The 16,415-nt window shown below is 39.3% G+C and overlaps 1 protein-coding gene across 1 annotated transcript; it reads left to right on the plus strand.

The window, feature by feature from the left end:
- The first annotated feature begins 443 nt into the window (after positions 1-443).
- Positions 444-6,464, plus strand: TDRD15 (tudor domain containing 15). The gene has a single exon (XM_053974625.1). The coding sequence runs from the start codon at positions 447-449 to the stop codon at positions 6,324-6,326; it is 5,880 nt and encodes a 1,959-aa protein (XP_053830600.1). The 5' UTR covers positions 444-446; the 3' UTR covers positions 6,327-6,464.
- The last annotated feature ends 9,951 nt before the right edge of the window (positions 6,465-16,415 follow it).

A 16,415-nucleotide genomic window follows, 5' to 3' on the forward strand; every position in this document is an offset into this window, starting at 1 on the left:
AACAGTAGAGCGTGGAGCTATAAATTCTCAGTGATTTGAAGAAGTGATTTAGACAGAAAATGCAGGGTGAGTAGGGGATGAGTCCTTGGTCTTTTACATACTAAAAGCAAAGAGAAACACACCAGAATACCTAGGTGTTATTGTGGGAGCAACATTTTGGTTAAAAATTAATCTCAAGTGATAGAACCAGTCTGTTGCCATGTGAGTGAATCCAGAGGTACTTTTTTTCATGTTATCTGAGCGTGTCTTTACTAAGAGAATTGCGTGGAGTGTATCCCAGTTGCCTAAAACATGACATTCTTGAATGCTTAGTATATGTTCTAGCCAGAATTTTAATAATACGCTGTTAAACCATTTTGAAAACAAACATCATGTAAGGAATTAGTTGCAAAGAAAAAATACAGAAAATTATCAAGATGATGATACTCTTTTTCTTTGCAGACAAGATGGAATCTCTGACTCCTTCACCAGACTCAGTAGATAAGAAATTGAAGATAACTCATGTAGAATGCCATCCTGAGTGCTTGGTTATAATGTTCCAGGCTCAATACAACGTAGGATGTGAGCTTGACTATTTCATACTACAAAATGAAATACAGCGTGTGTTCAAAGTAAAAGATGATATCTGTATTGGTGGATCTTGCTTGGTGGAAGACACAGAAGGAGATTGGCATAGAGGAAGAGTTCTGAGAAAGAAAGGGAATATCTGTGAGACTTTTCTTATAGACACTGGGCGTGTGTTGGCTGTTGAGGAAATGCATCTTGCTGCTGCTAGTGATAAATTGTTTCAGCTGCCTCCAAAGGTGGTTTTGGGTGTTTTTGCAAGCATACTTCCTCTTGGAGAAAAATGGAGTCCAAAAGCCATTAACTATTTTTCATCTCTGGTAGGATTACAGATCACTGGTCGTGTGAAGGCTGTTACACCATATCAGCTGTTTATTCTAGAAGTGCCTAAGATTATTACTGATGTTCTTGAACTGCAGCTAGGTAAATTTATTGATGGAGATTCATTTTGTTTTGTTGTAGAGACTTTAAGAGCATTGCCCCAAGGAATACTTTGTAAGAGAATGCCACAACTGTTAACACAGGAGTATCCATTCAGGGAGTTACTTACCTTAAATAATTCTGAGAAACCAACAGATTTTTGGCACATTCCAGATCAACTCTTTCCATGTCTACCCGTTGGTAGTAAAGAAAATGTAAAAATAACTGGTGCAGGAAGCCCAAATAAATTTTATTGTCAGATACAGAAATGGCAGAAAGAGCTGGAATGTTTGACAGGAGCTATGCATTTGTACTATGAAGCTCTTGTTGGAGAAAATACTACGTCTTGTGATAGTTTTGGGCTGCTCTGTGCTGCCAAGAGGCAAAATGGACAGTGGCATAGAGGAGTGATAAAACAACTTCTCTCTGACCACGTGGAGGTCTGGTTTATGGATTTTGGCATTATTGAAGCTGTGCCACCTAGTTGTGTTTGGAAACTGAAAGCTGAGTTCATGACATTACCAATGATTTCATTTCCGTGTACGCTGTCTTGTTTTGGTAGTCAGGATGAAACAGTAATAGAATTTCAGCTCAAGGAACTTACACAAGCCTTAATAGGACAAACTTCTGTGTGTGTCCAAATTGATTTATACAATAACACGGAACGCTTGTATTATATAACTCTGCAGAAACAAAATCTTGGAATTAATGCTGAGCAACCAGAAAACCAGAATGAGACAGCTGCACCATGTGTCTCACTTTTGGAAACAAAAACCAGAAGTATTGCACTAAACCACAAACTAAGTCCTGAGAGAAACAATTCATTTAAGAATTGCTCTGGAAACAAAGATAAAAAAAACTGCTTACCTGAATGGGACATTTCTTTCTTCAGCCACTGCAAGAGAGTAGAAATGCAAATGAACTCTTTTTATGGAGCTTTTGTAGTATATGTCATTAATCCATCCGACTTTTGGATTCAAATGGGTAGATACCAGAATGAGTTTCATGCCTTGATGAAAAACATTGCCTGCACATACAGTCAGTATAGAGATGATGAGATGATCCTTAAAAAGCCAGAACCTGGGTTGCTGTGCTGTGCCCGGTACAGCAAGGATGGGTGTTATTACCGGGGTGTTGTCACAAAAGTGTTTCGTGTTAGCATTATGGTTTACTTTTTGGATTTTGGAAATACAGATACTATACCTTGTCACTATGTGAAAACATTGCTTCCCGAGTTTTCTGATTTACCAGCTTTAGCTATATGTTGTTCCCTTGCTTGTACATTTCCTGTTGATGGTGTGTGGGTTAAAAAAGAAACTGATTTCTTTAAAAATGTGGTGTTGAACAAACCATTGCTACTTCATGTAGTTGGAAAGCAAAACAACAAGTACGTTGTTAATGTGCAGTGTCATACTGGTTTCCTGCAAGGAAATGTTGCCACATGTATGGTTCAAGCTGGTTATGCTGAATATCGGCTAAAGCCACCAGATTCTGTTCTAAAGGCAGCAAAAAAGCGGCACAACGGGAATCACCTCAAATGTAAAAAAGAAAAAATCAATGCAGAGAACACCAGTAATACTTGCAAAAATAAGGTGTCTGGAAATGGAGACATACTTCAGAAGGAAAAATCACTAAACGTGCCGCCAGTGCCTAGAGAATCTGTTGTGCCATCCTGTTTAGGAGAACGTGCTGTCTCTAAAATGCATAAATCACTATGTGAAGAAAAATTAGTTTATAAGGAGCTTGTGTTTAAACCAGGAGCTGTTAATGAAGTGGTGTGTTCTTGCATTTTTTCCCCAGCAGATTTTTCATGTCAACTGCAAAGCAAACTGCCTGAGCTAAATAATTTGATGGGACAAATTCAGACATACTATAAAGATCATACCAGTCCTTACAAAACTGGACAGGCTGCCTGTGTTGTTAAATATCCCAAAGATGGGAAGTGGTATAGAGCAACTGTTGTGCAGGAGGTATCCACAAATGAAGTTGATGTGGTTTTTGTAGACTATGGTTACCAGGAAAGAGTTTCACTTAAAGATGTACAGGGTGTTCTTCCAGATTTCCTAACTCTAGAGAGTCAAGCATTTAGATGTGGCCTTAAAAATGTGGTCTTACAGACTGACTCAATTAATTGGTCTGAAGAAGTGCACAGACAATTTGAAGACTTCATTTCTTCTTCTAGAGGACCACTGACCTGCACTGTTTATGCTGTTGTTCTTGTGAACCCCAACTATTTATGCAATGTAGTTGACTTACAGACTCCACTTACTAGTGTAGAGGAATTCCTCAGTGAATGTGGTCTCACCCAGCCTGAACATGGTGGACTGAGAAACCTTTCATCTTTGGGTTCTCTGTACAGTTTTTGCTATTCATCTTTTAATATAAAAATTGGAAGTGAGGAGGATGTTTATATAACTCACATAAACAGTCCTTCAGAATTCTATTGTCAGCTTAACCGCAACTCTGAAACTCTTGAGGCATTGATGAAGAAGGTTAGTGACGTAAGTAAAATGTCAAGTAATGCAAATTATCATGGCAATACGCGACTATGTATAGCCAAATATGTGGAAGATGGTCTCTTTTACAGAGCTTTGGCTTTTCCTGTGGAATCAACGTCCTTTCTGTTGGTTGACTATGTGGATTTTGGAAATAGGAGTATGGTGGAGAAAGACCAGTTGATGCCTATTCCAGATTCTGCCATTGACCTACTATTCACACCCATGCAAGCTATTAAAATCTGTCTGTCAGATCTTAGGGGGGCAGAATTTCCAGCAAAAATTACTACATGGTTTGTGAAAACATTCCTTGGTAAACTGCTGAAGGCTGTAATTTTATCCAGAGAACCAGATGGAAAGATTGTTGTGGAGTTGTATGATGGACAGCTCAAAGTAAGTCAGAAAATTAAAGAAAAGGTATTGGAAGAGTTGGCACAGGAGAGCAGTACGGAACAATTTAGAAGTAATGAAGGAGGGATATGTTGCATGAAAGATGACAAAGAAATTAGTGAAGTCAGTGTTAAAGATCCTGAAATACTTAAATTGAAAACTGAAGTGAAATGCCAAGCCTATTATGAGTATTACCAGGCAGATACTGGTGAGAATTTTGGAGATGAAGAGCAAACTGCATGTAGCACACCAAAGTTGTGTAGTGGATTCTCAAAACAGCAAACTTTACAGGCCAGCAAAGAGCAATGTTTTAGAAATACTTTCAGTGCTCTTCTGGAGAATGGAGAGGAACCTTGGATTGGACAACCTGCTTCTCACTCCCTCTCTTATTCTGCTTTACATTCAAAGGAAATAACTGTAAATGCTCTCTCCGAATCTCAGAATGAAAGACCAAATTGTACAGGTCAACAGGAAAGGAGTAATAAAAATATACCTACATTAATCAGTCTTCCTCAACGTGATATCCAGGTGAATACCGAAGTAGCGGGTTATATTTCTCACATGAATAGTCCATCAAGTTTCTATGTTCACTTTGCAGAGGATGAAAACTTAATAATAAAACTAGCGGACGATTTAAATGAAAGCTTGGAGAATAGAGGTCAGGAAAATTGCTTAAATGAACTCATGGTAGGGGATCTCATTGTTGCAGAGCACGATGCTGATTGTTTTTACTATAGAGCAGTTATTAAAACTCTGAAATCAGGAAACACCTATGAGGTAGAATTTATTGACTATGGTAATGCTGCAGTTGTAAGTTCATCAAAAATCTGCAGGATCCCAGAAAAGTTCTTAACTCTGCCAAGGTTTAGTGTTCATTGTTTCCTTAGCAGTGTAAAAAGTATTCCTGGTGAAAGCTGGACTAAAGAACATGCTGCATATTTTGCAAGAACAGTAAGTGACAAGCCAGTAGCTTGCAAGTTCTTACAGCAACATGGAGAAAAATGGGAAATAGATGTAATTTGTGATGGAGAGTCTTTGTCTAACAGCCTTTTGCATAAAATAAACAGCATAAGGTGGAATAGCACATGGGTATTTTCTTTGGAAAATAAGCCTAAACAAAATGGTAATCCTCGAAAGTCTAAGAACAGTTTAGGTGGCCAAAATAAAACCAAGGCTGCTGGGATGAAAAATACTTCTGTAAAACCCTTAAGTCTCCTTCATCAGGTTTTAAATTCTGGACAAGTAGAAGCAGCGGAAGTAGTTAATATTTCAAAGAATGGAGAATTTTATGTACAGTTACTTAAAAATCTGCAAATACTACATGAGTTAAACGTAATGCTTGACAAAGAAGCACAAAGAAGTGATTCGCTTAGAGTGGATGACATTGAACAGGGACTGGAATGCATTACACAGTCTGAAAGGAACTTAAAATGGAATCGATCAAAAGTAGTAAAGAAATTTGTCAGGGAAAAGTTAATGCTAGTTTTTTTTGTGGATTATGGCATATGTGAGATGGTGTCCTTAAATAATGCAAAGATGCTCAGTGATGAGATTAAAAGTATTCCTAAACAAGCTGTTTATTGTAGGTGGATTTGTTCTAAAAACCTGAAGAAAATACACTTAGACCATGTAGTAAATGCACTTCTAGATTGTGAAATAAGGATCTTGTTTTTGAGATACTTGAAATCATCTGATATCTGGGAGGTAGATATTTTAGTAGGGGAAGTTACACTTCAGGAGTATTTGAACCAGCTCTTAAGTCATTGTTGGACAATTGCTGGACCAGAAAAATACAGTAATACAAACTGTAAGGAGTTTGATATGTCATTCAAGATAAATTCAGTCATGTGGATGCTGCTGCGTAGTGGCAGAACATATCCTGGGTGTGCAACTGCAGTTACTGATCCTTCAAACTTCAGCATCCAGTTTGAAATCTTCTTTGACTGCATGCGAAACTTGTCCTTGCTGCTCTCTGACCTTCCTGACAACTTGCCAGCTCTGCCAGAAGAACTTGTGATTCCTGGTGCTAGCTGCTTGATCGAGTTTGGGCAGGAAGCAGAGTGGTACAGGGCAGAAATTAGTGAAGTAACAGGTCAGTCTGTTGTTCTTACATTTATTGATTATGGCTTTCTGAGGACCATACCTTATTCTGATATCCATAAACTTAAAGTTGTTCCAGAAAGTCTGTTATACTTGCCACGCTTGGCACACTCTTGCTCTTTGCATGATACAATTCCTGGCAAGGGGGAACACTGGAGTGAGGAAGCTATACTTTTGTTTCAGCAGCTTCTTCATAAACCAGGTCTGATATTTCATTTTATCCACTATGGCTCTGAAATGAAGTTAGAGGTGGATGTTTTGTGTGAGGATAGCAATCTATCTGATGCCTTAATTGCTGCAGGCCATGCAGTCTGCTCTCACAGTAGGTGCTGTCCCATTGTAGTTGACAGACTCTAATCAGAAAAAAGAATTGCAAGTGAAGTGGCCAGATTCTAGTTACTGTGCTTCCCTTTGTGAATCAGAATATAATTATGATAACAATTCTGATTTTGCTGACAGAAGTCGGGCAAAGAAGAGAAAGAAAAAAGCCTTTTGAAGCACAGCATTAAATATAAATTCAAAGAAGAGAGTGTAAGTGGCTGGTGGAATATCATTAACAAAGGATCTGAGTTTACAGCTCCGTATCACTGAAAGGAAGGAAAACCTACAAAAGATGGACAGTACTGTGAAGATGGGATTTTTTTCAGCATTATGATGACAAGAAAAGTAAAGTTGTCATAACACAAAGTAAATCTGCTACCAGAAACACTGGCTGAGGCTTGTGATTCTGATGTTCTACAGTCTGGAAAGACAGTGTGTGAAATTGCTGTCAAAGAATTAGTTGAATGATCAGTAGATTGCAGTTAGAAAAGCACTACTTCAAAGCAGAATAAACCAAACAGCCTTTTTGTTGTAATGCTCTTGAAGTTTTTGTATGTATATATATATAATATTTATTTGCAGTAACATCTGGTTTACAGGGTGATGTCTCCATGTTTTGGATGTTCAGAAAACAAAGATGCCAGACATATTATTTTCTTTGGTTCTGATTCCAGAGTTTCTATGTGAGAAAAGTTTCAATGTTTACTACGATGAAGCCAAAAATCTGGATCTCCATTTATGGGAGAGATATGCATTAGGTTATTTTCAATTAGTTCTTGATGTACAGATGTTATTGCCCCTTTTGAAGGTTCTCTTAGTATCTGAGTTGCATCATTTTGGGATTTTTCACTCTGCCTAACGTGTGTTCCACTGATACTTCTTCATCTTCCTCCCCATCTGCCACAATGAAGAGAGGGAGTTTTCTCCAGGTGCTTAGTCCACACACTGTAAAGTTTACACAAAATATTGTTTATATCTTAAAGGGAAGCATTCAGAACCTTTTCTTTTTTTCTCCTTTGTGGGAGAAGGAAATTTCAAAATTGAAAAGTGATAGTAATACTTAGAAGGGTAGTTTTCTTAGAAAGGTAGTTTTTTTCAGGATCTAATCTGAAATGGTAAGAATTTGTCAGCTGTTTTTTTGATATATTTGTTTATTTTATTTTGTGCCTTCACCTCCTTCCTCCCTTGTTTGGACAAAGTCTGAAGAGTCCTGAAGCAATGAGGGGTTTCCTTTGTATGCTCTGTGATTGTTTGAATTTCAGTGAGAAAATGAATACAACCCTAATGGTAGAAAACATATCTTATGTATCTCTAGAAGTAAACAAGGTTTAACAACACACATGCCCTTTGAGCCCCTGTCCCCCCCTCTCACCCCCTCCATGTCACAGTGTATTTATGTGAAAACCTGAAAGCTTTATCTGGAAAACAGATTTTTTTTTTTTTTTCCAGTAAGAGAGATATGTCTGGGAGAGTCAAATAAATAAGAGGGGAGACAATGCCAGCTGATCTTTACACGGTTCACTCTGCTGGTGAATTATTCTTGAAGCTTTTAATATTTTCATTGTACAAGTAAAAAATGCCCATTACTAACAAATCACAAAATGTGTAAGATAAAATTCCTCAAGTAAATACTATTTAAAATATCAGTAATGTTATGTTAATATAGTGATTAGAAAAAAGGGGTGGGTGTTGTAACCATTTGTGATTGTTTTCTTTCTATTGCATTGTTTCTTTATATTTCAGAATTTCAAGGTTGTCCTGCTAAAATTGTAAGCTTACCTGGCACATTCTTTGTCACTAGTTAGACATATTCCTGGCTGTTAGTATAAAACACAAAGATTGTATTGTGCAACATTACTCATGTTGAGTGATGACTTTGCACTTGCTGTGCTGGTTCATTGTAGTACCACGTAGAGGCACTGATACTAATACTGATTCTAACTTCTGGCTGTCTTTCAGTTGGAAAAGTAGGATCTTGGGCATATGTTCTTTTTAAAAATCATTTGGATACCCTAAATGCAGACGTGTTGTGTACAGTAGTACACAACTTACATGTTTTAAGTAGATGGTTTTTTTGCTTATGTATATTGTGCTTTAACTTGTATGTAGTTGTAGAGTATTGCTTCTCTAATGTTACAAAATGGAGCCTAGAAATGATGTATGAATAAGAAAAAAATAAACGGCTGTGTGTACTATTTTTATGTTTTGCAAATTGCAAATGTTAAGATTTATTTGCAAGAATGTATGTTTTGTTTTCAACTTGTAATGAGACTAGCTCATGATAGTAATTCTTTTACTGAAGGTCTGATGCTCAAAAATCTTCAAGTAAAAATCAGATAATTGAAAGTATTTCAGGATTATACTGCATCTGTAAATATAAAGAATGTCTTGTTGCCACTGTTGATGCAGATTCTCAAAAATGCATTACAAGGATGTGTTACGATCATTAGATTAAGTTGCTGGGAGGCCTGGCTGTGTATTTTATGCCCAGTCTTCTTTCTCTGGTGTGTACCTCTGCTGTTAAAACATTTTTCTTTTAAGGAGGAGAATCTATACTCAGAACCTAGTTGGAAGAAGTTGTCAGTTATTTAGGATGTAGAAGTTTAGGTGTTCTCCTATTTGTTCTAGCATGAGCATAATGCTGAACAAATGCAGTACTTTCTTTAGGAGTAATTTTTTTTGCTGAAATTTAATTTGAAAGTAATGTTTATCTTTTTTATATTATTGTATTTATACTGTATCATTGATGACTGTGATTATTTTTAATTCACAAAAGTTATAGAGAACCAGTTTCATGTGTTTGGAATTCAGAATGTTCATGTGTATACTGCCTTTTTGTCATAAATAAGATGAATACTACAAATAATAAATAAAATGCTTATCTCCTCTGTGTTAACTTGCCCTGCCTAAAACATTCTGAAGTTTTCTGTGACCTTTGCTGTTGGTGAATGCATTGGAAAATATCTGAAGCTACATAAGTATGTGTTGTGTGGGACTTCTAAGGGGAAGTACCTCTTGCTGATTTTGCTGAACATTTTTGGTTGATTTAGGAGTAACTTTGCACTACCTTCAGAGGAAATGTGCTCAGACTTGAGCCACTAGAAATTGTGGGCCTGAGACTTGGAGACAAGATCCTTGAGGATTTATGTAGGAAGAGAGGCAAAGAAGGAAAAAGCTTCAATGGGGGGAGGAGGTGGGTGGTTCAGGTGCTTTGAAAGGGCTGACTTAGTTATTGAAGGTTTGTATGGGTCAGGCAGCATAGAAGTGTAAGTTTTCAGGCAGAAATTGAGGCTTCAGTGCTAGACTAGTGTGTTGAGATTAGTTTTCAGTAAAAAGTTAGGAAATTGAATGGGAGTGTAGTGTTTGAAGAAGAGCTCCTAGAAACTAACAAATTATCATCGGTTTCATAAAGGCAAATTCAAGGATGGAAAAGAGCCTTTGACCGTGCTTTTAATTACATGTAATGTCTACAGAGGACTGTGTGTCTATGCTTGAGGGTGTTGTGTTAGCTGCAGACCGAGCTCTGGGGACACATTTCACTCTCCACAGACAACTGCACTTCTTGCCCTTGCTTCTTTGCTACCCCTGTGCCTTATCTTTGCCCACATTCCTCCCAAATAAACAGCCTGTCCCAAATGTAATGGAGGCATCTGGCCATGATGGCTGCGTCTGAAATAGTGGACTTGGGTCCACAGAGAGCACAATAGCCAAGGGCTAATCTGAGCCGTAGTGCAGGTCAAGGCTGGACTCAAACCTGGTTTGGAAAAAACTAACTGCTGTCATTGCTATGCAGGCAAGACCATGAGTCAGTTATCTCACTCCATAAGTAGTGGAAAGCCCAGGGCCTGTTGAGGCTGTGTGCCAGGATCTCCTTGTGAGTAGGGACATCTCTCATGGTTACTCCTTGAGGCTGAGAGATTGCTTCCTGCAGCAGCTTCTCAGTAAGTGAATAATGGCATGTTAAACTTCGGAATCTTAGCTATGTGATACAAAGGGTTGATTGTGCACATGCAAGCCTTTAGACATAAACCATTGACCAAGGCTGAGATTAAGGCTGGATCCAGCTACAGCTAAACTCCCTTCTGAGAGGGAGTTGGAAAGCTGGGGGGTCCTTTCTGAGGCTCATGACTCAACAGTAGGATCTCCTGTCAATTTTGTCTGACTCTGATCTCTATGCAGTAAATAATCAAGTGTATCTTTCCATCAGATTTTGTTAAACCACTCTTAAATTATCAAATGTTTTTTATCTGTAAACATTTTATTTCTGCTTTCTTACAAGTGAAGTGCATCACTCTATCTGCAATAAGGAAGCAATGGAGTATTTGCCCATGAAGTTTGCACATTATACAAAGTTGTAAGAACTAGCTGATTCACCTTAAGGACCACAGGCAGCAATCCAGAGGGAGAGGCTGGAGAAACAGGTCAGTAGAAACACAATGAAATGTAACAGGAACAAATGGCCATTAATTAAAATGAAAGGTTTGGGCTGGAAAGCACGATCTTTTCAGAATGAGGACAGTGACATGTTGCAGAAGGTTGCCCGGAGAGATAACACAGTCTCCATCCTTGGTACTTACCATCACCCAACTGGATAAAGTTCTGAGAAACCTGGTCTGACCACACAGATGACCCAGGTCAGGGCAGGAGGTTAAGGGAACTCTAGAGGTACCTCTCTTCACTCGAATTTCCGTGTTACTGCTGCAACTACTCTTTGTACCTTAGGAATATCCAAAGCCTTGCTTTGACTCTCAGAAGGGATCAGGGTACTTCCTCCCTGGCAGATTGTGCTTACAGACAGCTCCTGTGTAGACACTGTAAAGTGTATGTGCTACGTGGATGTAGAAGAAGAGGGAGAAAAGACTTCTTCATCGGAAAGCCAAGGAGTTGTCTCCTGATCCCTTCTGAGTAATCCTGGGGAGTAGGGATTCCCAAAATAACCTAGCTCTGTTAATGTAAAAAGCTTTACTTGGCTGATTTGAGAGTGGGAATAGCAGAGACTGGGAAATCCACTCCAGTTACAACTGGGAATAATTTTTAGCATCCAGGGCAGCAGGAAACACTTGACATGAGAGAAGTTTGTGATATCAGCTTGACTGCTCTCCTGATTGCTCCAGGAGGTGTGTGTATGGTGGCAGTGTGCTTAAAGGCACACAGAGATGTGCTCCTGCTCTTGCCTGTGTGTGGGAGGCGGATTGTTCTGATGGATCCTGGGAGCTGCACTGGCACCTGCTGGCTCTGTGCATTCAGGGGTTGCTCCTGGTGTACCTGCAGGGGTCACTCCAGCCTTAAATGTCCTGTAAGTGGGGCTCTCTCTGCTCATGTTCTGAGAAAAGGTGAAACCTGGAGCAGAGTATCCAGCTCTTCACTCTTCAGTACAGGAAAGACATAGGCCTGTTGGAGCAGGTTCTGAGGAGGCCATGAAGATGCTCAGAGAACTGTAATACCTCTCCTGTGGAGACAGGCTGAGAGAGCTGGGGTTCAGTTTGGATAAGGGAAGGCTAAATGGGAACTTTATAGCAGCCTTCCAGTACCTGAAGCATAAAAATGATCAGGCTGGGGAGAAACATCTTAGCAGGGCCTGATGCAATAGGGCAAGTTCTAAACTAAAAGAAGGTAGACTTAGAGTAGATAAAAGGAAAAGGTTTATTGCAATAGGGGTGGTGAAACATTGGCACAGTTTACACAGAGAGGTGGTAGATGCCCTGCCCCTGGAAACATTTAAGAGCAGTTTGGACATGGCTCTAAGCAACCTAATATAGTTGGAGATGTTCCTGCAGGAGGATCGGACTAGATGAGCCTTGAAGGTCTCATGATGATTAGGCAGAGTAGGAGAAAAAGGTTGGAGATGCTATTTTAGGGGACACCTGATATAAAAAGCTGTTTGGTCATGAATTCCTGTTATCTGCAGAGAAATAGATGCTGAATATGCAGGCTGGTTATTCAAAAGCACCTAAAAATGCACATTTCTATTAATGCCCTCTAAATTTCTATTTCTCAGCTGTTTACACACAATTTAAAAGCTCGTTCTTTTTTTTATTTCTCTTCAAGAATCAGTTTTGCCATCATAATAAACATCATGAAACAAAATCATGGAAATATTTAGTCAGCTCTGAACTGACTTTAGGGACAGCTATCTTGATTCCTGCAGTTTTAATAAGAAAGTTTCTAGGGCTACTATGTCTAGATCTGCATAATGAAGGAATTAAAATGGTGATTGCCGCATAATTTTTAGTGAGCAGTAAACATTAGGAATCCTACTGGGTGACCCTGAAATATAATTAGGCCTAGTTCTGTGAAATTATTTTCCTGCAAATATAAAGAAATAGAATAAAAGTGGGGTTTAAATGGGTTTAATATAAAAATAAAAAGAATACTTTAAAGGAATACCAAGGTGTTAAGAGGGAAAACACTATTTGACAGACTTTGATTCTGATTAATTCTTTAGTGTTTAATCACCTTGATTTCATAGGAGTTTGAACTTAACACATAATATATGATCAAGCCCTTTAATTATGTTCATTTTCTTTTAAGCCATGGAGCCATTGATCTCTAATCTGACATTCCATATAACATGGAATTTCACTTACTTTTGTATTAAGCCAGTATTCCCCCTTCTGCCTCCAAGGGTTCAAGCCTTCATCTCTCATTTCCCACCTTCAAGCTAAAAGCTTCTTGGTACTCACCCCCTTGAAGCTGTTTTACTGTACTAAAAAGTATTAAAGAGCTGTGATATGTCTCTCTAGCCACAGGAGTCAAGCCTAGTAACTAGACAATTTCTTGAGCGGGGGAAAACCTATGCTCCACTTTCTCCTCAAAGGAATTCTTAAGCATTTTTATATGAAAAACTCATTGATGAAACAACTGTAGGAGCAGATATTAGGAGTTTCATAATCCTGTCATGTTCACCACATTTTGCATCCTTTATTTCCCCTAATTAATCTTGAATTCTTTTCAGCAAAGCAGGACACCTTGAGCAAGAGAGAGGAAATGGCTGATAGCTCTTGGATTAAACCACACACCTGAAAGAAATGAAAAACAAAAGTAAGAAAAGGGAAAGACCAACTTTGGTCTGAAATAGAGAATTAACTTTGCATTTTCTTCACTTGGATTGACTGTACCAGCCTACTTCATGGTAGAATATATCGTCATTTTCTGTTTTAAAGGATAAAGTATAGTAGAGTATGAGGAAAACTAAGCTTTAGTTTTATGAGGATCTACAGGACTGTGAATGAGTGGATGGAAGAACCTCTCTGCAGCATAAGTTGGCTAAAGAAGGGTGGCCTCTCAGGTGCCTCTAGGCAGTGTTTCTGTTTGACCGATTTAAGCATTTCTCCCTTTGGACTCATGAGTCATTAAGAGAGTATCCCAAAACATCTGTCCTGTGCCATAGGCTGTGGAATCTGCTCTGATAGCCAGGTGGAAAAGTTAAGTGAAACTTAGTAGGCCTTATTTTGTGCCTAATGAGATGTATTGCCTTTAAAAGTTTAAGGCATTGAATCAGCAAAGGGCTTGTACAGGAGCTCACTTTGGGGTTTTGTGTCCCAGGCACAGAAACCATTTGGGAATATGAAGGCTTCCTGTAAGTCTGTATGGGGGAAAGTCTGATCTCTCAATGTGGGATTTAAAACAGTCTACATATTGGTCATAGAAAAACATGAGGATGAAAATGTATTTTAAGTTTTGCAGCCTTCCAGAACAAGGTGCTTTGTGTGGGATATAAGTAGGGACACCTGTCTATGCAGTCTTTCCCTGATCTGCACATCTAAAAATAGCTCATGTAACACAGTTAACAGTTGTTCATAAAACACATCCACCAGTTAAGAAGATAATGCTCATTTTTCATACAGTGTGTGCTGTTTGCATCACTTCCTCAGCTGTTGTGAGTTCCAAGTTTCTACTTGGAAGTTTCTACTAAACTCATGACCACAATCCAGAGCCCCTATAGACTAACAGAACAGTTTCCCCTTCTTTCTGAAGCTGTGCAGCAAGGCATTTGGAATTCCTTGTGCAAAAGACGAAAGGGTATGATTTGGTAGCCTAGCTGCTAGGGTAAAGAATTAGAGAGATTAAGGTATGTGCTCTAAATGCTTGCTTCTCTCACCTGTTCATTACTTCATCTACAGTACAGCAGTTTCAAGAGGAGTGAATGAAAAGGTTACTTATGCCTTTATGGCTTGGTGATGGAAGGTATGTTTTTGGACACTGTCAAGCTGAAAACATCCATTGTTTTCTAGGTGAATGATTTAACTGGTAAACTGCTGATTAGTGTTTGTTACCCTCTTCTCTGTCAACTCTTAAAAAAATAGGTTAGGAGCTCTAGCCCATGTTCTATGCAAAGTGGTCTCTCAGAGAAGCCTTTTCATAACCAGGAAGCCCCGAGGAGCAGAAAGAACATCTGTTTTTTGGTGCCTGTCCCCTTAAGGATGTCTGGTGAAAAAAGCCGGATTCCAGCTGGGTGTACATGGGAGCACTGAGTTGGTGACACTGAAGTAGTTCAGGGCATGCTTGGGAGTATAGTTCCTAATGCCTGGGGAATTGGAAAATCAGATAGAGGGGCAGCTTGTAATTGCAGGTGCCTGTAGGTGCAGCAGCTGTTGAACAAGTTGTTTTAAATAACGAGTTTGAATCTGGATGATACAATTCTGCTTAATGCTTGCTATAAGATTTCATTACATTTAGTCCATGCAACCTATTTCATGCAGTTAGTTTTCTTCAAAAATATTTTAGTATATTTTTAAAATAAAACTGACTGGTGGTGGGATTTTTTTCAATTGATACTTTCTCATATCTGAGGATGGATTAGGAAGATTGAGCTAGGGACCACTTTTGAGCAATGTGGACACACACAGGGACAAGGGAGGGACACTTACAATGTATAAAAAGGAAAAATCCTTTTGGCATCATAGCAATCCCATACAATAGTACAAGCGGGGAGCTGGCTGGCTGGAATCAGCTTTGCAGCAAAAAGGGAGGTGTATCCAAAATCAGATGTTTGTGCTTCTGATGGATGACAGGTTGAATGTGTGTGAGCATTGTGCCTGTGTGATGAGGACATCTGCCCATAGACTGGGCTGGGTTTAATCAGTCTTTAGCTGCCTAAACTGAAGGTACAGAGAAAACAACCGGACTCTTCTCAGGAGTGTGCAGTGGAAGAACAATGGGCACAACTTGGAGCAAGGAAAATTTCAGACAGATGCAAGAAAAACAATTCCCAGTGAGAGCAGATAAGCACTGACACAGTTTGCCTGGAGAGGCTGTGGCTTTTCCATATCTTGGAGATACAAACCTGTGAGTTTGCTGGCCCCAAGTTGGGCAACTCCCTGGGGGCTCCCCTGGCAGGGGAGACCCTCCTGGAGCAGTTCTGTGTCAGGAATGAGAGATGCATTGGACTTTTTTGGTCTTCAGCTTCTGTTTATTGTTATCATCAAAACTTCAGCACACTGTCTGCACCAGACTCTGTGTGCAGGAAAAACAGCACAAAAAATGGCTAAGAATCTCTTGTTACAAGGCCTTTTAAGTCTAATCAAAAACTAAGCTACCCAATTAAGAAGTGACACATAAATTATTTTCCTTTCTGACCCCTAAAGACCCGCAATGTGGATTTTTCTACCCAATTACAAGACACCACCTAAACCCAAGAAGAAAGAGGAAGAAGAAGAAAGAAGAAAGGAACTCAAGACAACACGCTATATCCTCCATCTTGAACCCATCTATAACATACTAAAAATCCTAAAACCTAAATTTCTCACCCCTGTGACATACTATACTACTATCTACAATCTATTTCACACTTTTGTGGTTTCTAGTTTACTTTGAGGCTTAGGAAGTTTTCTCCATGAATGAAGGTCAAAGTCAGTGCTCCCCTGGGGGTCAGGACACCCCAGAGCAGACAGAGAAATATTCCCGGTGCCCTGGGTTTCCACACAAACCCTTGACTGAACATGGCCCTGGACAGCCTGTCCTGGCTTTGGAGTTGCCCCTGCTTTGAGCACAAGTTGCTGTCACAGATTAGCCTGGCACTTTGAGCAGGAGTCACACCAAATGGCCTTAAGAGGTCCAGTCCAATCTGGCTCACTATTTGATAACTATTATTTTCTTGGATTAGGCACAGTGTCTTGTACACAG

Source organism: Vidua macroura, chromosome 3 (assembly GCF_024509145.1).
Source record: "Vidua macroura isolate BioBank_ID:100142 chromosome 3, ASM2450914v1, whole genome shotgun sequence".
NCBI classification, from domain to species: domain Eukaryota; kingdom Metazoa; phylum Chordata; class Aves; order Passeriformes; family Viduidae; genus Vidua; species Vidua macroura.

Excerpts from the sequence above, each read along its gene's own strand:
- TDRD15 (XM_053974625.1), top strand. The coding sequence starts at position 447 with ATGGAATCTCTGACTCCTTCACCAGACTCAGTAGATAAGAAATTGAAG.